Source organism: Haliotis cracherodii, unplaced genomic scaffold (assembly GCF_022045235.1).
Source record: "Haliotis cracherodii isolate W230 unplaced genomic scaffold, xgHalCrac1.p SCAF_10, whole genome shotgun sequence".
Taxonomy (NCBI): Eukaryota; Metazoa; Mollusca; class Gastropoda; order Lepetellida; family Haliotidae; genus Haliotis; species Haliotis cracherodii.
In genome coordinates, this window is record NW_027266265.1 from 55,693,076 (window position 1) to 55,720,730 (window position 27,655).

The following is a 27,655-nucleotide window of genomic DNA, read 5'->3' on the forward strand; positions in this document are numbered from 1 at the left end:
CCACCATCGTCATCGAGCACCTGGACAAACTTGCTGACAGGCGTGGTTACTAAAGATCCTTTATCAACACTTGTGAGGGTCACATTTATCAGTCGTGATTCAGTGTTACAGACCTAAATGAAGAATGAGCGAGGTTATTAAGGCTTATGTAACATAACAACATTCAATGAGACAATATGGAAGTCGGAAGTCATGGATCCTGTATTGAGGTCTAATTGGCACATGCTAAATCCTATCTCTTTTCTTACAAATATGGAAAAAGTTTTATCGCTTTTATTATACTATCAATTATTGTTTGTCAAGCAAAGACTACGTTATTTGCAATACGCCGTCATATAGCTAAACAATTTATGACTGTGACATTTAACAACAAACAAATAAATCTGATGTGATGTATTCCTTCTGAATTACTCGTTTTCCCACTTTTGAATCACATGAAATAGATTCTGCTTAACATGGACGAGTGAATGAATATTGTTTTCCACCGTTTTTAGCAATAGTCTAGCAATATCACGGCGGCGGACACCAGAAACGGGCTTCACACATTTTATTCATGTGGAGAATCGAAACCGTGTCTTCGACGAGACGAGCGAACTGTTTAACCCATTGTCTACCCCACAGTCTCCTGCTTAACGAATATTCGTTGATATGGTGTTGAAACGCTGTTCAACTACATGGACAATCATGTATTTGGATATTTTAATTTCAGTGATTCATCATATTATGAAACAAATGTGTAGTTTACAGAAATGTGTTACAAATATGCAAAGTTGTAACTTTTGTCCTATTTTAGGTTATTGATTATCATTTCATGTTTGTCACTTTCGAATTTTCTAAGCACATGTCAGAATATATGCCAATTTTCAAAACGCTCAGAGGTTCCTGTGGATGGAGCAGTACAACCACAATGTCACATCAATCCTGTTAATCATGTCGTTTTCACAATGGGATCGATCAATGTGCTTTGAACATTAGCGTATTCTGTCCTGTGTATCAATCCTTTCTAAAAAAATGAAAAATAGGTTCTCAAGTGAAAGGAAATATGTCTGAACATTTGAACAAGAACTTACTGTGTTATCATTAAATGTTACGTTGATTTTTATTGTGCTTGAATCTGCAGGATAAAGTATTTGGAAATCCCCAGACACAAAATCTTCAGGGGATGTGATTCCTATTCCTCCGATGGTGTAGGAAACTGTGATATCGCCATTCGCAGTTCCTGCCCGCATCAATGTGACACAGTTTTCGGTCCTGTTCTCAAAGATGTACTCCGTATCAGGAATGAAGGCAATAAAATCTGCAAATCAAGTTGATTCAAGTATTACAACCCGGGATGATTTTTTATTCCAATTACAACTAGTGGTGTGGAATTATCTAAGATTTAGTATGCATATTACAACTAAAATTGCCTGAAGAAAATCATCAGTTGTGTTCTAGATCTTCTACGGAGGTAGTAACTAGCATCGTCTCCCAGGGCGAAGGTTTGGGTTGGGACCCTACTAGGCATACTAGAAATTCTGCGATGCTGAAATCCTTGTATGAAATTTATCAACCTGTAGATAAAAGCAGTTAGCATCAGAAATCATGTTGTTGTAGAAATTGTTGACTCAAATTCAGCGATGCTATTTTTTAGAATGATCCGAATGACAAGGATAAAAAACAAACTGATTGTAGACAAATTTAGCAATATACTTTGAAAAAGAAATCACCACAATCAAGCACAAAAATGCATCGTAAAATAGATAAAATCTTGACATCATAAAAGATGTGTAATGTAGGAATTAACATTGCAGGTGTTGCTTAATTTTTCTATAATAGTCTTTTAAAATAACGAAATTGATGTCTCCTTAACAAAATATTCAAAACAACACAAAATATTCAAAAAAACAAGAAGTATTAACAGAAAGAACTGAGAGCTTTCTCATTAGCATTTTGCACATAGCAAAAATCAAGCAGCCAATTCGTTTGAGCCAAATGCTCACTCGGCCATATATACACCATATGGGTTAGAATATCTCCCCAGGAACCGAAGCATGTCGTGTGAGCTGACCAAATGGATCGTGTGGTTATCGTACCCCGATGACGTGGATCGTTGCTAACAGCATCGCTCAGGGGATTGTCTGAGACTCTTTTATTGACAAGTATTGGTGAGATATTGCTGAGTGATGTGTAATCAACAAATAAACAGAGATATAAATCTTCACATACAAATGAAAATGAAATAAACCTAAAACACTTGACTGGAGCTAGGTGATCCTCTTGCTTGTACCCACCCTGTGCCTCAACGTTGTTCGTTGGTAAAACCAATGCGAGCAGAATCCAGTAGTACAGTGTATCCATGTCTCGTAAAAGGAACCAGTCCAATATCAGCAACTTTGATTATTCAAGTTTGTTCATCGGAATCAGCGTCTTTTTTCTTTCTGAACAAAAACAAACACTTTATATCGGTGTCTTAATTGAAACAAATGACAATATCAACCAGCAACAATTCCTGCTTCGAGACAAAAACCCTTCGCTAATAATGTTCGAAATATTAAAGATAGACATCCATTATTTGTGAATAACGAGTGAGCATAGGTAATAGTTTGTCTTGGACAATGGTATGTGATCCATACGTCTTCTATTATATTTATGATGTATTTCACAGCCCCTCTCTACAAACGTCACTCCTGAGGCAAATTCCCAAAAAATTGAAATAAATACGGCAAAAGCCTTTCCATATTCATTAGAAATTTCTGCCATAAGCAGAGACCATTGTGCGATCCCGACTATATCACGAGCATGTGTTTATAAATCAGTATCAGAAAGGTGAAAGTGTCCTAACCCACCGGTGGCACCAGTTACAAACGCATGCAGTCAAATCGTTGAATGTTTAACATACAACCTCGAAAATCCCTCAGATGGCAAACATTTCATTTACTCATGCGTAAATGCGAACATGTTTTAGTTTACCGTGAAAATTTGCCTTGTGTTCTTTCAGGACATCGCAGCCATATGTGATGTCTTAATCCCAGAGCAGACATCTGATGACACAGCGTGTTTCTAAATATCTTAAAATCACGAACAAGGAGACATCAATAAGCAAGCAATATTTCATTACATCATTGACATATGCGAATAAAAGGATTATAGTTTAAATACTATAATGATTGATTTCCGTTGATTGATAAACCCACGTCTTTCACTTGAATTCAATGAAGCTTACCCTGTTATTAGAATGAAAACAGGGAATATCACGAAACTGCGCAACGTTTGTCAGCGGTGGAATTCAGTACCTTTTAACGTTTCATTGACTTTCCAGCTCAAAATAGGCAAATGGTAACCAAATACAAGTTTGCAACAATACAATACATATCAAGATGAAAACAAAAAGCAAATCCATAAACTATTGTAAGAAATATCTGCTAAAACGACGAGTCACGTTGTAGATTCCGACTATGTCAGAAGCCAAAGACTCTTGCTCAAAAGTTGTTTGATCATGGTTACAACAATCAATCAATCTTTATTTCAGAAATACTGAAAGGCCATAGGCCTATAGCACATATCTTTGTTGATAGTGGGTGGACATATAGATTTCTACTTATTTAAGTCACTCATCTGATCATTTCTAACATTCGTTGAATGGAATATATACGCTTCAGTGCTTCAATTTTTGTAGAAGACATTAATTCATTTAACTGAAATATATTTGGAAATTGGTACATTTTTGGATGTACCTATGCAATTCGTAAATTCTCATAAAATGGACAAATGAGAACAAAATGGTACTCATCCACTATCAGCTGTAGATTACACATTTTACATTATCTAATTTCCTCATGGATTTTGGAATATCTTCCCGTTTCAATATTTTATCAATGTGATGAGTATCTGAATCTAGAAAATGCAAATCTATATTTGTACAAGAGTGGTTTCAAAAAAAAAGATATTCTGCCGTTATTCTGTTTTAAACAAACTAAAGTTCTGACATTTTGACGATAAACCTCACAAACAACACCACTTTTGTATGTATCTATGAGCTTTTGTGTAAACAATTTAACAAAATCTACATTTTGACTTTGCCAAGCATAACCTATGCCTAAATCATTAATGAGCTTTTTAACTGACGAAAACCAGTTTTGCTTTCCATTTTTGTCATACAATACCTTCATTTCATAACACTTTCTTGGGTATCTATCATTTGGCATCCTTAATAACCTCAACCAACACTTGGTGACTTTAATTTTTTGTTTGTGTGTATATATATATTGGAAAACCTTCCACATACAACAACATCGCGGGTGTTTATCTTTACTCCTAAATATCTTTTGCATACACATGCATGCACTCTTTGAATCAAATCTAACTGATGCGCACACCACACTTCAGCCCCATATAGTAGAATTGGCTTGATTTTTGTGTCCATTTAAAAAAAATAGATTAAAATTTACACTCGAAATAGATCAGAGACGTTTTAGTATCCATAGAGAATGTTCTTTGCTTGTGTTGCATCCTGTATTGAATGAAGAGTCCAAGATAATTTAACAGAAAAATGTACTCCCAAATATGTATAGCTTGTAACTACGCCCAGATAACTGTCTTTGTAAATCATTTCTCCCTTTTTGATAACATACCGCCGTTTTTAAATACAATAACATTGGTCTTTTTTGTGTAAACACTTAAACCAAATTGTTCACAAAACTGCTCCGGCACATTTATCTGGGTACAGTACTCGAAATCATTACGACATCATCGGCAAACGTAAGAAACATATTTTAACAATATCTGGGTGTAGCTGTATACCACCTTTGGAATACTTTTGCATTTCTTCTGCCATCTCGTTAATAAAGAACATAAAGAGATAAGAACTTAATATACATCCTTGTCGAACACCTACATTACATTCAAAATCTTCTGAGTACTTGCCATTACTTCTTACACAAGCCTTTACTTGTTCAAAGATACCTGATAATAGTTTCAGCATCTTGCTGCTTACCCTTTGTAATTTAAGAAAGGCTCAAAGTTTATCTACAAAAAGCGCAAAACGTATCCCTCCTTTACTTGATAAATAACGTTGAATTAAGGAATGTTACACATAAATATTGTCAATAGTTGAGTAGCCCTCTCTAAAGCCGGTTTGTGCCTCTTCTATTTTGCTTAAATGATTCAGCCCCAAATGCTAATCTTCTTAATCAATTCTGAGAATATTTTACTCAGTATGCTTAAAAATGATGCCTCTGTAGTTATTGGTATCATTTACATTATCTTGTTTGTGAAGAGGCATGATAATACCCACTGACCAGTCTTTGGGAAAATGGAATTTTCAAAAATAGCAGCAAACAAGACACCTAAATATGGGACAGTAATATTTGATGAATTCTTTTAAAAAAAATGCATATACTATTATACTTATTTCTAGCCTGGTTGTAAATTGATAAGGATACTGCATCTTTCCTACCAACTTTCCTTCTCTAACACATAACAGCATTACACAATGCTTCAACAAAACATTGCACACTCTCATTAATATCAGTTAATGCCACTTCCATCAACCTGCGAAGTAGTTCTTGTACACTATCAGAGCAAAAAGCATCTTGAAAATGCTCTTTCTTATTATAATCCAAAACAAACTTGAAACAACCATCTATATTACTAGGTGTGTGACCTGACATTTGCTGATTGTAGACTGACGGTGACTGGTAGATGTGATGATTCAGCTCTTGAGGTAATAGTAAAGTCTGTACAGCAATGAAAAAGTTGTGGTGAACATATAACATTATCAATGACACAAGTCCCATTATGGCCTACGTACGTAAAATCACCAACATCTGAGCCAGAGCCACATATCCCATTCATTATGTGAATGTTAAGTACTGATTACAAAATCCAGCAAACATTTGCCGAAATTATTAACAGTAGTGTCACATGAATATCGCCAGATACGAAAAAGATCAAGCAAATAGTCCATAAGGCTGTACTCATAGCCCTGAATGTGTTTCAATAATGTTCAATAATTTTTAACATAGCCCGTTTCATTGCCTATGCGGACATTAAAATCTACACAGGAAAAAGGTACGACGCCAACTTCTATATCCAACAGTATATCAAGAATATCTTCTTGAAAAAGGGAAATGCCATTTTTACTTTCTAGTCCAGTATAGTTATACCATGTTGTTTTCTCAAGGTGAATATACACTGTGTACTACAAAACATCTGATGTAAGATCAAATAGTGTCCTGTCAAATAAAATAGATATGCACCTCTTGGTATTTTTAGCCCATTTCATGTATTCAATATAAGGTATTTTTTTTAGCAAAAGAGTTATTCCACCTGATAATCTCCGTGCATGGGCTATCTTATCTGCTTCTTTATTTAGTATGGAGAAGTCATCTAACATAGATTCAAGTTCTTGTGGTATGTCTTTAATCCCTGCTTCAGTGAGGCCTACTACATCAAACGTTTTCAAGTAGTTCACTGTATCTGTTTCCTCCATCTTTGAAGTTAATCCTGAAATTTTCCTTATTTCCTATCTCATTATCGTGTGTTGTTTGGGACCATTGATGTTGATGCGTCGTAAAATCTTCCATGCCCAGGCTCTGTTGTCATTTTACCTCTTGTTGGGGTTCTCAGTTCTCATCCCGTAGAGATGTTTTGCCTGCAATATTGCCAAATCATTGGCAATCCCAAATCCCATTTCTATTAATGCCTCTCTCATCTCTCATTCCAATTTGCCTGTAGTTTATCCTCCCAGTGGGTCAACCGTGCAATTACTTGGCTTGGTTTCCCCTCTCTCTTAGAGTGCAGCCGATGAGCTCTGGTTCCCAGGAAGCTTCCATGTCTTCAACCTAACTCTTCCACATCTAACTTCACCACATACAGCTCCTCCTTATTCACATTTAGCTCCTCTCTCAATTCATCAATATCATCTTTGATGCACATTATCTCAGTCCTCAGGGATATTTATCTCAGTTGAATCTCTTTGTTCAGAATCTTTTATTTGTTGAATGATAGTTGCCTTTATTTCCGCCAGGTTTTAACTCTAAATCCCTGATTGGAAGAGCAGTGATTTTATGTGTTTTGGGACCTAGCACTTTTATTCATATTTCGATCTATAACTAACGTCCCAAACAGTACGAATTGTTCACAATACTCACTTTCAACACACAGTGAAGCCATCTCATCTCATCTTGATAAGGAATAGTTCTTAGCATTTGCAGAACATCTACCTGAAACCTACACAGACAGGAGTAGTGTTGGACAGAACAACAACCTGTACGCCATGTCTGTACTTCTTGTCCAGTGGGTCTGGGGTGAGTAGGGGTGAACTTTCTCAATCTGTCTCAGGCCACGGGTGGTATAAAACGGCCTATCCGATCACGCCAGGCATCATTCTGTTCCCCTTGCTTCGAATATATCCAATATCTTATATAGAAGCTTACTTGACAATACATTGATTTGTTTTCGTTCGAGCTGAAACACCGCGTGCCACTATCCACAAACGTAACTCCTTTATCAACAATCAAAGCCAAAGTAAATCCTTTGTAACGTTTTATGGTAGACATGTTGACGCACGACAAAAATGATATCCAAATCAATAGCCTATTTTGACTTGTACACGTGTTTTTTTTCTTGAGAACAATTGATTTGCCTTATCTAGCGTTTGTGACGGGGGCAACCGGTGGGGTACATTCACGGTTTGATAGTTATTCATAAATACATTGATATAGTCAGAATCGTACAATGGACTATGCTTTTCGTTGAGTCTTCTTACGATTTTGGAAAGGCTTTGAAAGTTTTTATTTGACAGATAATTTTCGCGAACACCTGGTGTCATCGCTGATTTCTGCTGTTTTGCTTTTTACGATTGATGGAATCGGCCTCGTCAGATACTGGTTATTCTCAGGCGCAGGCGTTTTATTGTCAATACGTCGGCATAATATTCAACATTCATAGTTGTTTATCGTGGTACGAGGTCTGGTCAAAAAGTTCTAAGCCTGACTAACTTTAAACTATTGGCCATAACAAAGTCAATTTCAGTATGACCTGCTGTACGTATCAGTCAGCAGTTGTGTGCGAATGAATGTAGTCGGTGGAGTTTGGGTTCACTCAGGGTTTTCTGCTATCAGCTATACTTTTTTAATGTCTTTAGAAACATACTCATCAAGTATCAATGGGCCATCGGAATAACAGTCGACGACCACTAAAAATTTATCTACCCTGCGGAGTTGATATTATCCTTCTTGCTGATAATGAAAATGGTATTAATCTAATGTTGAATTGTCTCAACGCTAAGTGCAAAGCAATAGTGTGATTATGAATCCAGCTGTATCAAAGGTCCCCATCCGGAATCGAAATATTATAATCCAGCAATATCTATCATCACAGAGTTCTTGGATTACATACGTGTGAGAAAAGAAACAACTGAGATTCAGCAAGCCGAGATCTAGGGCTACTGACCATGGTTTGGTCCATCATCAATTATGCCTCTGCAATCTGGGAACAATAAAGTATGCTAGCTATCAATACCATATACAACAGACCTAGGGCTGTGAGCTTCTATAATTGGGCTTCAGAAGAATGCACCGAATACCGCTTTACTTGGAGATGTAGGTTCGACTCCACCGTGTGGCCGACAATTTAGCAGCGCCATAACGTTTTGTATATGCCTATTCCTTGTTCAGACTGACGTTTATCTAAAATATTTTCCTGGGCTAACACAGGCGAATAGGTAGAAACGCAACAGGAATCTAAGACTACCCAATAAGTTAAGGTACAAACATGGAACATTGTACAAATCCAATTTGGCACTGCACCTCTCCTATAGGCATAAAAAAGTCTTGACCAAGTTTGAAAAGAAAATTAGTTTTGAAGGTTATAGGTCGGGGGTATAAAATATATTCTCGAAACGAAGTTCCAGGAGGAATATAACTTTTATGTATATGAAATAGGTATTCCCAATTCATATTCTTTTCATGCGTCGAAATGTGATATAAAATTAGAAAAGAACTAAAGTGAAACACCGGTCACTTTTAACGTAACTATTTAAGAGATCTGAAACTTATTAAGGTAAAATTAAACATCCTTTCAGATTTGTAACGCGCGATTGATGTCACAAGTTCTTTCAAAAGTAATATATACAGATCACTTCATGCACAACCACAGACTCTACAAATAGGAATGTATGTCGACAATCACCTGCTACCTTTTCAGGTAAGAACAAGGTCACATGAACATTTGAACAGTTTCAGAACAAAACAGTAGATGCAGATTGCTGTAAAAGATGTAGGGGGTTGATTTGAGGCCAACAAGGAGTGATCTGAGTCTGGAGTGGGTATTTTGGGCCTAGTATAATGGAGTCTCAGTGTAGGCTCAAAACACTCTTGGGTGAATTTGCAAGGGATTGATTTAAGCCTGCTACACCAGCCCAAGAGGCGCCCAAGTACCGTTGTATCAAACACAATATAAACCCGCTCGATTATTACGCTATTAGTTACAAATATGTTATTTCAGCAGTCTGAAAAATCTCAAAATCTTTAAGTTACACCATGTACAACAGTAATCAAGTTGTGGGCCAAACTACGCAACTTCACATGATTATGCAGGTCACGGCCTCCAAGAGACCATAATTCATATACACATGCCTTCAGCATCTTTTCCACGGGCATTCTCACACATTTTTAGCAACGTATTTTCCCTCCCCATTCAGCAGTGTCTATTCCAGTTGGTTCCATGTTATTTGTACAGCCCTTGTTCTAATTGTAGTCATTCAGTCAAAATGTTCTCACAATATTGTGATTTGGAATCTGCTTTGAGTATCGTTTCCTGTTCATGAAAAGTATATTGTTCCAAAGTGGCTTCAACTAATTTTTACTTCAAGTCATGGCCTCTCGTTTAAGAAGGATGGAGAAATACTTGTGGGATGGGGGTGGTAAGAATATGTTTTGGGTCCTTTGAGGCTCTACCCACTCTGGGGAGTCATATAATTTGGTTCGAATGGGTACCCTCGGAGTAGCGTAGGCTGCACTGTCCGAGCACCACGAGACCCCCTTCAGCAGCTCCCTTTTCTGTTCTAACACAGTCCGTTCAAAGATCGTCCAGACAGATGAAGTGAGTGGTATTCCTTTGTAGTTCGTTGGGTTGGATCTGTCATTGTTATTTACTTCACATGTTATTCCTTTTCGCATACATTCATACCGATAACATTCCTGTATGACTAAGTTGAACATATGTGCGAGATGTTTATACAATAGAGAACACGCATACTTTATATGGCAATTAGATCAGGACGTTGTGCTTTCTTCTACCTCGTGTCTTTTACCACATTTCTGATACAAGTGCGCCAATAGAGCAAAGGAATCTTTGATATCCTCATCACATTTTTAAGAACTGTCAAACTCAGCCGTATGAGGCCGATGATGTGTACAATAGATATGTATAGTTGATGTTACAGTAGAGGAGTACAGTATTTCAGTAGAGTAGATGCATTCAGTATATTTGTAAGTTGGTGTGTATGCAGTGGATCTATTCAGTATATGTGTAGAAAGGATGTGTACAGTGGATGAATTCAGTATGTGTGTAGAGTGGATGTGTACAGTGGATGTATTCAGTATGTGTGTAGAGTGGATGTGTACAGTGGATGTAGTCAGTATATGTGTAGAGTGGATATGTGCAGTGGATGCATTCAGTATAGGTGTATAGTGGATGTGTACACTGGATGTATTCAGTATGTGTGTAGAGTGGACGTGTAGAGTGGATGTGTACAGTGGATGTATTCAGTATGTGTGTAGAGTAGATTCGTACAGTGGATGTATTCAGTATGTGTGTAGAGTAGATGGGTAAACCGGATGTATTCAGTATATATGTGTTGAGTGGATGTGTACAGTGGATGTATTCAGTATATGTGTAGAGTAGATGTGTACAGTGGATGTATACAGTATATGTGTAGAGTAGATTTGTACGGTGGATGTATTCAGTATGTATGTAGAGTGGACGTGTACAGTTGATGTATTCAGTATATGTGTAGTGTAGATGTGTACAGTGGATGTATTCAGTATATGTGTAGAATATATTTGTACAATGAATGTATTCAGTAGATGTGTACAGTGGATGTATACAGTGGTTGTGTAGAGTATATTTGTAAAGTGGATGTATTCAGCATATATGTAGAGTGGATGTGTACAGTGGATGTATTCAGTATATGCATAGAGTACATGTGTACAGTGGGTGTATTCAGTGTGCATGTAGACTGGATGTGCACAGTGGATGTAGTCAGTATATGTGTAGAGTGGATATGTGCAGTGGATGCATTCAGTATAGGTGTATAGTGGATGTGTACACTGGATGTATTCAGTATGTGTGTAGAGTGGACGTGTAGAGTGGATGTGTACAGTGGATGTATTCAGTATGTGTGTAGAGTGGATGTGTACACTGGATGTATTCAGTATGTGTGTAGAGTGGATGTAAACAGTGGATGTGTACAGTGGATGTATTCAGTATGTGTGTAGAGTGGATGTGTACAGTGGATGTATTCAGCATATGTGTAGAGTGGATGTGTACACTGGATGTATTCAGTATGTGTGTAGAGTGGATGTGTACAGTGGATGTAGTCAGTATATGTATATAGTGGATGTGTACAGTGGATGTATTCAGTATATGTGTACAGTGGATGTATACAGTGGATGTATTCAGTATGTATGTAGAGTGGACGTGTACAGTTGATGTATTCAGTATATGTGTAGAGTAGATGAGTACAGTGGATGTAGTCAGTATATGTGTAGACTGGATGTGTACAGTATATGTGTAGAGTATATTTGTACAGTGAATGTATTCAGTATATGTGTAGAGTGGATGTATACAGTGGATGTATTCAGCATATGTGTAGAGTGGATGTGTACAGTTGATGTATTAAGTATAGGTGTAGAGTGGAGGTGTACAGTTGATGTATTCAGTATATGTGTAGAGTGGATGTATACAGTGGATGTGTTCAGTATGTGTGTAGAGCGGATGTGTACAGTTGATGTATTCAGTATGTGTGTAGAGCGGATGTGTACAGTGGATGTAGTTAGTATTTGTGTAGAGTAGATGTGTACAGTTGATGTATTCAGTATGTGTGTAGAGTGGATGTGTACAGTTGATGTATTCAGTATATGTGTAGAGTGGATGTGTACAGTGGATGTATTCAGTATATGTGTAGAGTAGATTTGTACAGTGGATGTATTCAGTATATGTGTAGAGTAGATGTGTAAACCGGATGTATTCAGTATATGTGTTGAGTGGATGTGTAGAGTGGATGTATTCAGTATTTGTGTTGAGTGGATGTGTACAGTGGATGTATTCCGTAGATGTCAGACAGGTTGTGTACAGTGGATGTTTTCAGTGGATGTGTACAGTGGATTTATTCAGCATATGTGTAGAGTGGATGTGTACAGTTGATGTATTCAGTATATGTGTGGAGCGGATGTGTATAGTGGATGCATTCAGTATATGTGTAGAGTGGACGTGTACAGTTGATGTAGTGAGTATGTGTGTAGAGAGGATGTGTACAGTTGATGTATTCAGTATATGTGTAGAGTGGATGTTTAAAGTGGATGTAGTCAGTGTATGTGTAAAGTGGATGTCTAGAGTGGATGTATTCAGTATATGTGTAGAGCGGACGTTTACAGTTGATGTATTCAGTATAGGTGTAGAGTAGATTTGAACAGTGGATGTATTCAGTAAGTGTGTAGAGTAGATGTGTAAACCGGATGTATTCAGTATATGTGTACAGTGGATGTATTCAGTATGTGTTTTGAGTGGATGTGTACAGTGGATGTATTCAGTATAAATGTAGAGTAGATTTGTACAGTGGATGTATTCAGCATATATGTAGATTGGATGTGTACAGTTGATGAATTGAGTATATGTGTAGAGTGGATATGTACAGTGGATGTGTACAGTATGTGTGTAGAGTTGATGGGTACAGTTGATGTAGTCAGTATATTTGTAGAGTGGATATGTACAGTGGATGTATTCAGTATATGTGTAGAGTAGATGTGTACAGGGGATGTATTCAGTATGTGTGTAGAGTTGATATGTACAGTGGATGTTTTCAGTAGATATGCAGACAGAATGTGTACAGGTGATGTATTTGTGGATGTGTACAATATATATATTAAATATATGTGTACAGTGGATGTATTCAGTAGATGTGCAGACAGGATGTGTACAGTGGATGTATTCAGTAGATGTGCAGACAGGATGTGTACAGTGGAAGTATTCAGTAGATGTGTACAATATACATATTCAATATATGTGTACAGTGAATGTATTCAGTAGATGTGCGGACAGGATGTGTACAGTGGATGTATTCAGTAGATGTGCAGACAGGATGTGTACAGTGGAAGTATTCAGTAGATGTGTACAATATATATTCAATATATGTGTACAGTGGATGTATTCCGTAGAGGTGCAGACGGGATGTGTACAGTGGATGTATTCAGCAGATGTGCAGACAGGATGTGTACAGTGGATGTATTCAGTAGATTCGTACAATACATATATTCAATATATGTGTACAGTGGATGTATTCAGTAGATGTGCAGACAGGATGTGTACAGTGGATGTATTCAGTAGATGTGTACAATATATGTGTACAGTGGATGTATCCCGTAGATGTGCAGACAGGGTGTGTACAGTGGATGTGTTCAGTGGATGTGTACAGTGGATGTATACAGTGGATGCCAACAGTAGATGTGTTATATAGATGTCTATAGTAGATGTGTATAGTGGATGTATACAGTGGATGTCTACAGTAGATGTGTTATATAGATGTCTATAGTAGATGTGTATAGTGGATGTGTACAGTGGATGTCTACAGTAGATGTGTTATATAGATGTCTATAGTAGATGTATATGGTGGATGTGCAGAGTGGATGCCTACAGTAGATGTGCACAGTAGATGTGTATAGTGGATGTGCAGAATGGATGCCTACAGTAGATGTGTACAGTAGATGTGTATAGTGGATGTGCAGAATGGATGCCTACAGTAGATGTGTACCTCCCTAAATTCATGGGTACGAGAACATTGTATCAGTCCCTATGTTTTACCAAATGGAATTGTGCGCATTGAGTCTTTTCAGCAAGCTCACTAATCATGTGCAATAATAAAAAACATACAAATAAATGTTTAAACATGCAAATTTTAATGAACAAGAAATGGATTTTAATGCCCATATTGATATCAGCATGGTCGGCGAAGAAGGATTGCTTCTGACATGGCATGGTCTGCAAAACGAAGACATGGGAACTATGGGTCATTAAACGAGGGAATTACAGGTCATTAAACACGGTACAATAAAAACATTTAATAAGTGGAAACAGTGTATCCAAAATGTGTGCACAGGTTGCCAGGTGATCTAGCGTTCCCAAAGTCGTTTTACACAACTGTGACAGGGTCCGTTCGAAAGACCCTCCCATTCTTTTTGGTTTTGCCCATAAGTATCGAAGCATAATTGACATACCTGTGTTTCCACACTGAAGCAACCGTCATTAAGGATACATACCTGTCTTCCCAGGGTGATGCAATCGTCATTGAGGGTACATACCTGTGTTTGCACACTGAAGCAACCGTCATAAAGGAAACATACCTGTGTTTGCACACTGAAGCAACCGTCATAAAGGAAACATACCTGTGTTTCCACACTGAAGCAACCGTCATTAAGGATACATACCTGTCTTCCCAGGGTGATGCAACCGTCATTGAGGGTACATACCTGTGTTTGCACACTGAAGCAACCGTCATAAAGGAAACATACCTGTGTTTGCACACTGAAGCAACCGTCATAAAGGAAACATACCTGTGTTTGCACACTGAAGCAACCGTCATTGAGGGTACATACCTGTGTTTGCACACTGAAGCAACCGTCATTGAGGGTACACACCTGTGTTTGCACACTAAAGCAAACGTAAATGGGTACATACCTATGATCTAACACTGACGTAACCGACATTGGCGATACATATGTGTGATCAAAGAGTGGAGCAGCCGTCATTAAGGGTACGTACCTATGTTTGCACACTAAAGCAACCGTCATTGAGGGTACATACCTGTGTTTGCACACTGAAGCAACCGTCATTGAGGGTACATACCTGTTTTCTAACACTGACGTAACCGACAATGGCGATACATATGTGTGTTCTCAGAGTGACGCACCCGTCATTAAGGGTACGTACCTATGTTTCCACACTGAAGCAACCGTCACTGCGATTACATACCTGTGTTCCAGCACTGAGATAAGGGTCATTAATGGGGATATATCTGTGTCCTTACACTGCCACATGAGTAAAGACGCGTTATTCACCTCCGGAGATGAAGACAACTTCATACCTGTATCAACCCCAAGGACCATCGCATGACTTAGAGCACGATGCCGTCCTTGTCTGGTTAAGTGTAACCCCGGGGCAGCCCGACGCCTTGATGCAAGTCCTGTTTCGCATCTCGGGTACGACGCCGTCGCAGGTTGCTGAACACGACCCTGCGTACAGCCACTGTGACCACTTTGTCAGAGCTGGAGGCAAATTCAAAAGACAGTGACATCTCACAAACATGATTTTGCCTTTTCGGTGAAATGATTACATTTTTTTGTAGGTAAAAATGCCAAGTTGCTGTGTTCAAGTATAGTTATGCCGATCGTTCATTATTAGATCTGCGAAAGGAATAGGTTTGAGCAGGACATTTGTCTCAATAGAAGTGGCATAGTATTGTGAGTAAGTGATTTAGTTTGGGTTAACGCCGCTTTGAAGTCGTTCAGTTGTAGTTCAAGTACGGCGTGTCAAATTGACGTAAGGACGAAAGACCGGGGTGATGCAGGGATAAGATATTTACCACTTTGGTGAAACCCTCGCGCGTGGATATGATACTGGAAACATAATCAGCGCAACCTGACATGCCAAAGGGACGCAACTCTCCATAAGACACTGCGGCACCACAAGTCATTTGAATTTTGAACTTTCATTCGTCTCCACCCTTTGGCTGTGTTCCCAGTCGAATTGTCTCATTTCACTGTGTTAAATGGAGACTTATGTCACCTTCTGTGTAATTGAAGAGGACAGAAAGAAGGCTCACACAAAGTATGTTCCACATGTTACGAATATACTCAGGACACATTCTACTGCTATTTACACGTGTGATAATTAGTTTCTTTTCTAATTCAAGCAAATAAAGACCAAAGAAATAATGCTCTTTACTGAATGATTTAGACGTGGGGATTTGTACTAGTATCCGCTCATCCCGCTATTGCCCATAACATGTCACCGTACTAGTCTATCCTACACTAACCCTCCCCCGCCCCCGAAAGAGAGAGATACACGTACACACAGAGGCACACCAATAATGATGACTTCCATGTAAATAACTGAATAATTACTGAAAGCGGCGTTAAACCAACTCACTCGCGTATATTTGCATCTCACCCTCTGCACAAACACAGGATTGCTCGTTGCACACTGCTGTTCTACGCTCTTCCAAGGGGCCGTCACATGCGTTGTTGCCACAATCCAGCAGCTCTCTAGTCCGCATCTCCGTCGTCAAGCCCTCCCCACACGACACTGAGCACTCCCCCGGCTCCCAGCAGTTCCACGGACCGTAGCATCCTGACCCAGCAGAGGACGGCATTAGAATTGAAATAATATAACATTGGGAAGAGAATTTAATGGTTGTCAACTTCTTTAAGAGGAATGTTGAGTTCCCCATAATAAATTCATAAAATAAAGAAATTGACATCGATAAATTCTCTTCCTTATGCGTATCACTTCTAAATGTCCTTCAAAGACTTGAATATAACATTGATTATATATTCGCAGCCGAGAAACAATTGACAATTTGTCTACAGTGAAACCCTTCTTATCCGGAAGTCGTAGAACCATATGCACCCCCTACTGGGGGAATAATATTGGGGACGGGGTTTCCCCAAACTCCGTGCTCATTAATTGGACAAATGGTTTTTCTGATAAACATCGGTTCATTTCATGAACCGAAAGAAACTGAGATAAACAAGTTACGGGTGAAATTTGCACCCTGCGTATGAGCGAGCTAGATGAATAACAATTTCCCGCTCCTTAACCAATCAGAAGTTGGTACTTTACAGTATGGTAAGGTAGTGAGTGACGTATCCCAACAACAACTCATAGCGTCATCCAACGTGGAACCATCCCTTCAACATAAACCTAACGGTATATGCTGAGTAGCGCGGTCGAGGATAAACGTGTGTGAATGAGTGAGTGAGTGTGGTTTTGCACCGCCTTTGGCAATATGCCTGCAATATGACGGCATTGTACCCATGTGGGGAATCGAACCCGGGTCTTCTACGTAATGAGCGAATGCGTTAACCACTAGGTTACCCCACCCCTCATATGATGGCGTGGCAGCTTGATGCGTGAGCGACACAAAGTAGGTCCTCGGATTTTTTCAATTTGGAGACACCCGTGAAGATCCATCATCAGCAACCCATCATAAAAGGCGACTAACGTGGTCAGGCTAACTGACTTCGTTGATTTCATGTCAATTTATCCCAATTGCGTATATCAATGCCTATGATATCATACACTGAATTGGCTTGTCTAATCTCGACTGCATCAAATAGCTAGAACATTGCTGAGTGCGTCGTTAAACAACCAACAAGCAAACATTTTGGTAAAACAGACGAGTACGGTCGGATGCCGTTGAATCCATTATCAGCGGATCCTGGCATACCCCGAAAACCTGCCAGGGGTGGGTAGGGCGGGTACAGTGGATGGAGTGGTCGGTGATGGGGATCAACTATTGAGTTGACAATAGACAGTTTGTTCTAAAATCCAATCCGCACAACAAATAACCTTACTCTTGGTTACACAAGAGTTCGTTATTAGAAAGAACAACGTTAATTGCCATTCAAGGAGATGGTATATAGCTTTGTTTAAGCCGACTATGCGTTATAGCCTGGTTAATTTAGTGTATCGTAAATGAACATAACGTGCATTTTATTTCCTACACACCTGACCACGCTGCCCAGGGTGTTGTGGTTGGCATCATTGTAGTTGTAGTGGTTGGCATCATTGTAGTTGTAGTTGTTGGTGCAGGTGTGGCTGAAAATTTTGTTGAACACATTATTAGTGACATAAGCCCTAATGATCCACAGCAACAGTTACGCTCAAAACAATAAATTAGATTGTATTAGTACTTACACTAACTTGTATTGTATTATTTTCCGTGAAGTTCCCGTGAACTTGACTTTCAAAAGTGGAGTCTTGCTCTTTTTCAGAAAGGTTAAATTTAATCATGCCTCCCTAACCGTCCAAGCACCTGCTAGATGGGTCTCAAAATCCACCCGAAGTATGATAGCCGGGTCAGTAGGTTACACTCAATAGGTTCTCCCTCAATAAAGAGAAACGCCGTGCTACAACTTATAACAGATACTAACAGAACCATTACACCCAACTCACTTACTGTATGACACGTTTCAAAGCTATGATGTTAGATATAGTTGAACAATGTTTGATAATCTAGACTGGTTATTCTCCAGCATTGACAATATATATTATCTAACATCTGAGCTTCCGAATATAATATGATTTCCTGGTCGATATACAGGAATCAATAGGTCATTAGACAATTGAAATATGAATGTGTTTCAGTACTTGTGCAAGCAGGATCGCCAGCACAGGATACAGTATCGACTATTAAGTCTTGTCCGTCGCACGTTCGCCCTTCAATTCCCTTGTTGTCGCACGTTCGATTCCTAACCCTCTCTCGCATGTCCGTGTCACAGTTACAAGGTCCCTCCGATGTGTCCCAAGCGGTCCATTCTGAAGTAAATAAACATATGAAGCGTATACAGTACATGCTTTGTTCCAGTGAGGCAAATGCAACACTTCAAGAAAACACGGGCCATGTCCCCTGACAAATATATCTAAAGTCTCCATGGAGTAGTCTGGTGGTTAACGCTCGTAACCGTAATTGTAGATAACTTAACAGAATAGTATTTCATAATGCATTTGCATACAATGTTCTGTAGCAATGTTGCAATGACAGCAATGTTGTTCCTTTCATGACATGTGACAAGGTTGTGTATTGTATTTCATATAAACTCACCCCCATCGTCATCAACAACAATGAAAAGCCTCAAGTCAGTTTCTGGTATAGGTGCTTTGTCGATGCCCGTGATCCTCACAAATATTGCTCGACTATTGTCACAAACCTTAAAAAGATGAAGAATGCGAGAATTATTATTGAAGGTTAAAATAACAATGTTCGAATATCCTGCCCAACGACAATACAAAAACACGATTGCACATCGTCAGGATCGTTCTGCGTGCCCCGTTCATATGAAACATTCAAGAATTAGACGGATTCCATCTAATCATTCAGGTGTATGGTGAGAAAGAATAGATTGTTCGTCACGCTGACGCCCAGGATCAATTGCCCCCGAAGGGCTTGACTATTGTTTAACTTGACTTTAAGACTCATATACTCACGCGTGTGCAATATACATCAATTGTTAAGTGTTTTATCGTTTAATGGACATCAAAAAGAGGAAAACACACAGGTACTTACGGAGTTATCCTTCACGTCAATTGGGACTTTCAGTGGGTCCTCAGTAGGAGGGTAAACAATTGAGAAATCCCCTCCCGCAAAATCATCAGGGGATGATAGCCCCAATCCGGTGATGGTGTAATTAATTTGGATGTCTCCTTGGGCGATACCAAACCGTCGAAGTGTTATATCGTTTGACTGTCCCTCGAAGATATCTTCCACAACGAATTCGAAAAAAATCAGATCTGCAGATAAAAATTAAAACAGAATCAAAATTTCCTGTTTGTCACTTCCAAGGGTCAAAGGTATTTATATTACTGGCCTAAATGTTGCAAACTTTATGTTTCGGAAGAAGAAAAGAATAAGTTCCGTAACGGCAATGCCTCGAGTGGCTTTACATTTGTACTTCTGTTGCAGGAAAACGACTATGCCAGCAGAACATGAAAGTCTCCAACAACAAGTACAGGTTTCATGCAAATTGAGTAGATTCCGGTAGTGTTCGAATGCAATGTCCCTTAGCACCTTCACGTCATAGAAGTGTAGCTACGTTAAATATTACTTTAGGGAAATGCATTGTAGCTACTAGTTACAGATGACATGATAGAATATTATATATGAAACAGTTCCAACGATGATTTACCATAGTGCTGCCTTTTCTTGTGGAAACCTATCTTCTGACAAATCTATTTGGGTTCGAATCCCGGTTCGATTATGTTTTCAGGTTTTTCAGCACCTTTGACAGAAGCTTTCCCGGCGGTCACACCAGGTAGAACATTTACCGAAGCTATTTTTCTATTGGCAATTGTAGAGAAGATGTAGACGATGTATTGTTGTTTGACTTTGTTTTTGTCATGTTTTTCAACTAGGCGCCCGTGGCTTGTTCAGCACATTGGATAGGAACCAATTAGGGTTCATAGAATACACCAGGTTTATTCTGGTATGGTAATACGTCTGATATATATATGCACGTTGTGGCTCTATGCGTTGAGTGTGCCTGTGTGCACCACTATGAATAAGGGAAATTACCTGCTTCCTTTGTTTTAAATATGAATATAATAGTTTATGATTGGCATTGTGTGTGAATGAATTCATGTGTGCAGAAATGTTTCTTTTGTATTTTATATGATCATTGAAACATTTTGTGGGTTAACATAGAACCACCGTCTCACCGATGTCTTGTCACAATAACCGAGTTCTAGTTCATCCAGCAAAGGCATAAGGCTTACAAATGACATCATCGGGAGGATTTCTTGTTATTGACTAATCAGTTCGTTAGGTTTAGATTTAGACAGTAAATTTAGAATTTAGACACCATACAGGTTTAATTAGTATCTGTTTTTCGTGTGAGGCTTTATTTCAGCTACCATGCTTTAGTTTTGGGGGCTTTTCTTACAAAACGTGATGAACACAGATACAGTTCTATACACAGAGGTTCAGGACAATTTCTAAAAAATGAAAGCAAATGGCATCTGAAGTTTACTGAGAAAACAATATGTGAAATGCTGGACTTCCTCATTGATAACATCAACGAACAATTTTGGGGAAAGACATTTAGGCAAGAAGTAGGCATTTCCATGGGCACCAATTGTGTTCCCCTTCATGCGGATCTGGTTCTTTATGCATATGAATCGGAGTATCTGCTCGGATTGGTAAAGTCAAAACAAGGTCATTTGACCAAGAAGTATAACTTAAGCTTCAGGTATATCGATGATCTGATATCGTTCAATAACAATCAAATACCCAAATCCCTTCCACTGATTTACCTAGCTGAACTAGAAATAAAGGAGACCGCCTCATCTGTTTCATATTTAGATCTATGCATAAAGATTCAAAACACTCTCCACAAGACTGTACGACAAGAGGGATAACTACAACTTTCACATAGTCAACTTTCGCTGTGGCGAGTAATATTCCAGCAGCTCCAGCTTTTGGTATTTACATTTCACAACTTTTGAGATACAATCGAGAATGCCCTTTCTACCAAGATTTCAAAGAGCGTCATTCGACTCTTGTTCAAAAGTTGTTTGATCAAGGTTACAACATTCAAGGCCTCAGTAAAGCTTTCAAGAAGTTTTATTGTAGACATATGGAGGACATTTGATAATTTGACGAATCAGTGACAAAAATGACGTCCGTTGAAATTCCCTATTTTGAATTGTAACAAGTGAACAATTGACTTGCCTTTGCATGTGTTTGTGATGGGTGCAACTTTTCGGGCAGGATACCCTCACCTATTCGCGAACACATGGTATCATTACTATCTGATGGTGATTCATAAAAACTGGCTCATGGATTTGGAGGGGGGGGGGGGGGATTTCTATTGATGTTGCACTGTCAATAACTGTCCTCAATACCTTGAGCACTGTGTCGCCTGGCCACTGTCTGTCGACTAGACCATATGCCATAAGGTAATCGTCACTGACGTCACTATCAGGAATTCGATTCTGGAGATGCAAAGTACGCAAGTACCGGTCTTCATTGGGTGTAGTTACTATGGGTTTGCCTGTTCTTGGTCTGTCTGCCCAGTCTGTCTGTCTGTCTGCCCATTCTGTCTGTCTGTCTGCCCAGTCTGTCTGTCTGCTTTATACAGAGATTTCTGAAAGGGTTGTGTCGCTTTATTTAGATATGCTTTTGGTGTTTTTTATTTTGATTATTCCCTTAAACTATAAATACAAGATGTTGCTACAGCATGCACTAAAGTGTGTCAGTTTAATTTGATCTTTCAGAACTTTGAAAGCACTTTTCGAAATTAAATTAATTACATTTGAGAGAGATGAGAAACCTTTCAGGCTGCCAGTGAAGCAAGAAGAACATTTCAGTTTTCAGAGTCAAATGAGTCAGTTGGGCGTACACCCAGCGAGTCTACTCTTTGGCCAGCTGGTTTAGCACATTTAGATCATCATGCACAAAGTTTACACTTTTCTTCAGTTGAATCTGACACGGATAGATCTGCACAGTCATTTATTACTGTCCATAGGACTGGTTTTAGTATGTTGAACTTGGATAAGGCTTTGTTACCGGAAATTTCACTGGATGAATGGCCTTAATGGGTTCGGACTTTTGAGATGAATGCTGATTTGAATCAATGGACATGTAGAGATATGAGTGTCGTTTCTTTCGAATTCTGCTTTCAGGCAGGGCTAGGAAAATCTATTTTGATTCTCGGGGGTAATTAGAGGAAGTTGAACATGCTCTTATTTCTAGATTTAGACACAAAGGAACTCAGGCATTGGCGGATTTTGATTTTAGATCACTATTTCGACAGTTGGGAGAGAGTAAATTTTATTTTGCAATTGGACTCAGTTGTTTATGCGAGGTAGGTTACACCATAATGGATGTTAAATCTAGGGAAACTTTGTGCGTCAGTGCGTTTGTCTCAAGGGTTGAATTTAAGGATCTCAGGTTAAAGTTACGACATCTTAAATTTCAAACTCTGGATGAAGTGGTAGCTTTTGCACAAGAGTGAGAATCGATGGAGCAGGCAGATAACGGTAGTTGTAGGTTAGTTCAGGCAACTACGGGTTGGATTGAAAGTCTAAGGAGAGTTACACACTTGAGAAGTTAGTTGAAACTTTGTCACTAGAGATGAAGCAGGAGTAGACAAAGTGAGACATCGTCATGTTACAGAAAGGATCAAATGTGCTTACTGTCAGGGAAATGGGCATACTGAGGATATGTGCCATAAGAAATTGGGTACTTGTTATGCGTGTGGACCTTTGGATCATTTGGTGAGAACATGCCATGAGGTAGCGATTCTGTAGTAGGTAATGTTGGTAGGTCTATGCCAGCTAACCCAAACCAGTGGTTGTTAATGAGACCCAAATGATGGGAACAAAGTGAATGATGTTAGAATAGGGTTATACGGTAATTTTCTTTGCCTGAGTATGTTGTGCCTCGACGTCCGGACAGTACTCGTTCTATGATTCACAATTGAGGCAGGATTATTCTGACAAGGGAGAGGTTATTGAAGCAGTTTATCACCGAGACGGAATTACACCCTATTGATGTGAATTTGATTGGATTAAGTGAGGCTGAAGTAACACAACTGGGCTTTGTAATAGTCCTTTGACTTAAGGGAAAGATACTAATGTGTTACTTTGTTGTGGTGAGAGATCTTTCTTTATGGTGGATTTGCAAACGGCATGGAGTCCTTTTCGATATGCATAGGAACAAGTTTACAGTTCGCTCTTGGTAGTGGTGTTCCCTTACACGATGTATATACGTATATTCATTTTAGCATTGTTACTTCGGATACTGTTGTCATTCCCGCCAAGTATGAGATCATTTTCCTGAAAAGCTAGATGGATACTTTAATGAAGATGGATAGGTTGAATGTCAAATTGGTTCATAATGTTGTGCCAAGACAAGACGAAACTTAACGTAAGTGAGAGGCACAAGAATAGAGACTTGTTCGGAGTTGTATTGAGTCCGCTGCCGAAAGTACTTCTTTGAACAGGCCCAAGTTTTGACAAATGTAATCTTGTCTTGGTGATTATTCTAATGAGCATAGACAGAAATATAGAACAGAGCAGTTCTCAAGTCTGCCACATGACTTAGGTTCAACTGACAGGGTCAATGATGAGATACATACCAAAGATAATAAACATATTAATGAAACGCCATTGAGATTGGCTTTTCATAGATATCCTGGGGATGGAATGGGATGGTATAAATACAGATAAGATTGAGGGGTCACGTTTGTTCTCATCTCTGGACTTAGCATCGGGCTATTTGGCAAGTGGAATGAAACCAGAGGATAGGGCAAAAACAGAAATTACAACAATGGGAATGTTATATGAATTCAATGTCAGAACATTTCAGAGTTTAATGCATGGACTGTATTCTGGCCAGTTTGAAGTTGAAATTCGTCATGTCTACATTGACGATATCATAATATATTCTAGAACGTTTGGGGAACATTTAGATCATTTGCTGGAAGTAGAGGTGATGAGAATAAATCTGAAGGTACAGCTCCAAATCCAGAAACGGTTTCAGTTAATAGATATTGGCCCATTCCTCAGTACGTGTCAGAAGTACACAGTTTTGTTGGGAGTCTGCATTGTATTACCAGCAATTTACCAAGACAGTTTTGTCTATTGTGACACCTTTGACTATGTGGACTGTGAAGAGAGCTGAGTTTGTGTGGAGTTTTGTGGAGGTTTGTTAGCAGGCATTATATTGTTTGAAGGATATACTTACATTTTCCGAGTTTTAGCATGTCCTGATTTTGAAGAGGACTTTGTTGAAGATACAAATGCTAGTAATGTGGAACCTTGTTTCGCCTAGAATAAAGGTTTCTTAGTAACTTCTGATTGCATTATCACGATCAGAACAAAGCTATTGTGTCACCCATAAGTAAATGTTGGCAGTAGTGGAAGATAGGATGCATTTTAAACCTTATCTGATAGCATGTAGTTTTCTTTTGAGAACGGACCATGACTCGTTACGATGGGTTAAGGAAATAAAAGGTCAGGTGGATAGGTAGTTTGAAGTTCTGACTGATAATGATTGTGAAGTACAACATAGAGCTAAATAATAACTTTCTAATGCAGACATATATCAAGGAAACCCTGCAAACAACGAAAGAGAGTGGACATTGCAGTCGTGCAGATTGAAAGTCCTTTGGAATGGGCACAGTGACAGGAGTTTGGTTCCCTCGTGGAAGCCATTGACGGGTATAAATACAATCATGTAACGAGACCAGTAACAAGGTTCATGAATGGACTATTTTAAGCTTTAGTAATATGGAATTCCAAAACAAGGACACGTACTATTGTTTCGAAATTGGTTGCCGAGTTCATTTGCAGGTTCGGCAAACCATTTTCATTGCATTTGCCAGGAACTAGGAATAAAGAAAACTCAGACTAACCCGCATCACCCTATAAGTGATGGATTAGTGGAACAATTTAACAGGACTTTGTCTAGCATGTTATGTCAGTACGTTAATGATTCTAAGAACATTTGGATTTTCACCTTCCATAATAATGTTAGCATTCAAATCTCAACAATTACCCACTCAAACTCGGTAAAGCCATCTCCTCCACACTCCATCCCAAATCCACGACCACCCCCATCATCACCATCCCCTTCAAAGGAAATGCTTCCCACATCATCAGCCACCTCCTCAAACAGCAAGGCAACATTGACACCTACTTCACCAGTTCCACCTCCCTCAATACTCAAGAACACCAAAGGTGTAGCTTACAAAATTGACTGTGATTGTTGAAAAAAGTTTCAAGCATTCATCTGAGATTGTGGAATAACCGCCTGTTATATATGGGGACGATATGAATTCAGACCGTGCACAATATAGACTTGATGAAGTAAGGGAGTCACTATTAGAAAGAAACTACCCTAGAAAAATAGTAGAAAGCTACATCACAAAACAAGGCTAAATCACAAAACCGTTGTGATCTTTTAAATCCCAGAGATAAATCTAATGAGAGTGTTCTCCCTTTTGCTACAACCCTTAACCCCAAAACCCGGAAATGTCACAAAATAAACTTATTAAAAGTAAAAGACAGAGCCAAAATCTGAAACAGATTCTTACTAGGGCTTCTTTCTCGAATGGAAAACAAGAATGTAAAACAGTACAAAAGTGTAACAGACCAAATTGTGGTACTTGCCCTCATGTTTTACAATGTTGTTCTTTTACATTCAAAGACGGAAAAACTTTCTATTTCCGTGAAAATATGAATTGTGCTTCGAAAAACTTGATTTATGTCCTACAATGAGCTGGATGCAAGGCCGGATACATTGGACAAACAGGGGACACCCTAAGAGTGAGAGGGAGGGTCCACCGACAACAAATAAGGGACCTCTCTTGCCGGTGTATCCCACTCAGTCAACACATTGATCAGTGTGCCGGGAATAAAACACCAAATTTGGTGATATTCCCGTTTTACAAATATGACAATGATGCACTGAGAAAGATAAAAGAAAGTTATTTTGTTAATACTGTCAAAACAAAATTAAATGGCCTAAAATAATTGAATTACAATACGCCACTACAATACTTATTTCTGTATGTGTCGTACGCCTGACCTATCGTCTTATGCCTGTCTTATTGTGACGTCACAAAGTTAGATTGCACTATGACGTCATACTATATTAGAGTGCACTGCGACGTCAAAACAGCGTAACTGTACTTTTGAAAATCAAATGCGTGAAACCGGTTGAGTGAATTATACACACACAAGCACAGTCGATTGTACGATTCCGACTATATCATGAGGGTTTTTTTTATTAATCACTCTCTAATAGTGATGATACCAGGTATTCGCGAAACGGTGAACCTATCCTGCCCCGCTTATTAGACAGCCTTTGTATAAGTGGTGTTTGGAAAATATAAAGTTTCCAACTGGCATGTCAGCCAAAGCTGCTATTACGCTGGTACAGTGTTATCGTGGCTACATTTTAGTGACAGATATCGGCAGCAAGTAAATTGCAGGTTTGATCGTTGGAGAAGTATCGGGATGTGACGGTTTCTAAAAACCTAACTGTCTATATCTGTCAACAATATCTTAACTGTCTGAACATAATACCAATTCGCCTTCATGATAAAATTGCTACTTTGGCTACGGATTCAAACGATACAAGTAACTGTATTTCCAAAAAGACAATTTTAAAGGAATGAATTAGGCGACCAGATTCTCCAATTAGTAATGAAACAACCAGTCACATGAGAGTGCTGTATTCTCCTAATTTCAAATTCAGAAATGGTTTTGTTTGGATCCTCGAGTTTATGATAGGTGACCATTATACGGAATTGACATTTAGGAATACTCGCCTTGGGCGCCAACGCTGCACGCGCACAACACCAGGGTCAGCAGGGCAACAGGCAGTGGCAGCATGATTGGAAACTGGAAGCAATCAAAACTGTGTATTTAGATATATCTTCAAATAAAGGTATATCAATTCTCCGAACATACTGAACAAGCATGGTATAAGGATGAATACACAATGCCATTTAGAAAGTGGTCAAATGTAACTAATGTTATATTTGGGATAACACTTTCTTAGTAAAGTACAGATTCTAGTACATTTTGGGGTTGAGTCCCGTGCGGGAAAGTGTTATCCTAAATATAACATTAGTTACATGGTATAAGGAGTTATTGCAAAGTAATGTTC

The 27,655-nt window shown here is 38.9% G+C and overlaps 2 protein-coding genes across 2 annotated transcripts in view; both read right to left on the reverse strand.

Moving 5' to 3' along the window:
• Positions 1–6,918, reverse strand: part of LOC139453910 (serine-rich adhesin for platelets-like) — a 30,167-nt gene extending 23,249 nt beyond the window's left edge. The window contains exons 1-3 of the mRNA XM_071235356.1: positions 6,825–6,918; positions 1,071–1,297; positions 2–113 (exon numbers count right to left, since the gene is read on the reverse strand). Of these exons, the coding sequence (XP_071091457.1) occupies positions 2–113; positions 1,071–1,297; positions 6,825–6,918 (433 nt within the window). The remainder of the gene's footprint in view (position 1; positions 114–1,070; positions 1,298–6,824) is intronic.
• Positions 6,919–15,348: 8,430 nt separating this feature from the next.
• LOC139452703 (hemicentin-1-like) lies at positions 15,349–27,378 on the reverse strand. Its single transcript, XM_071234269.1, has 7 exons — positions 27,315–27,378; positions 19,547–19,770; positions 19,085–19,190; positions 18,631–18,798; positions 17,989–18,078; positions 16,429–16,608; positions 15,349–15,524 (listed from the first exon to the last, which is right to left on the reverse strand). Exons 1-7 carry the CDS (start codon positions 27,376–27,378, stop codon positions 15,349–15,351), a joined length of 1,008 nt encoding a protein of 335 aa, XP_071090370.1.
• Between the last annotated feature and the right edge of the window lie 277 nt (positions 27,379–27,655).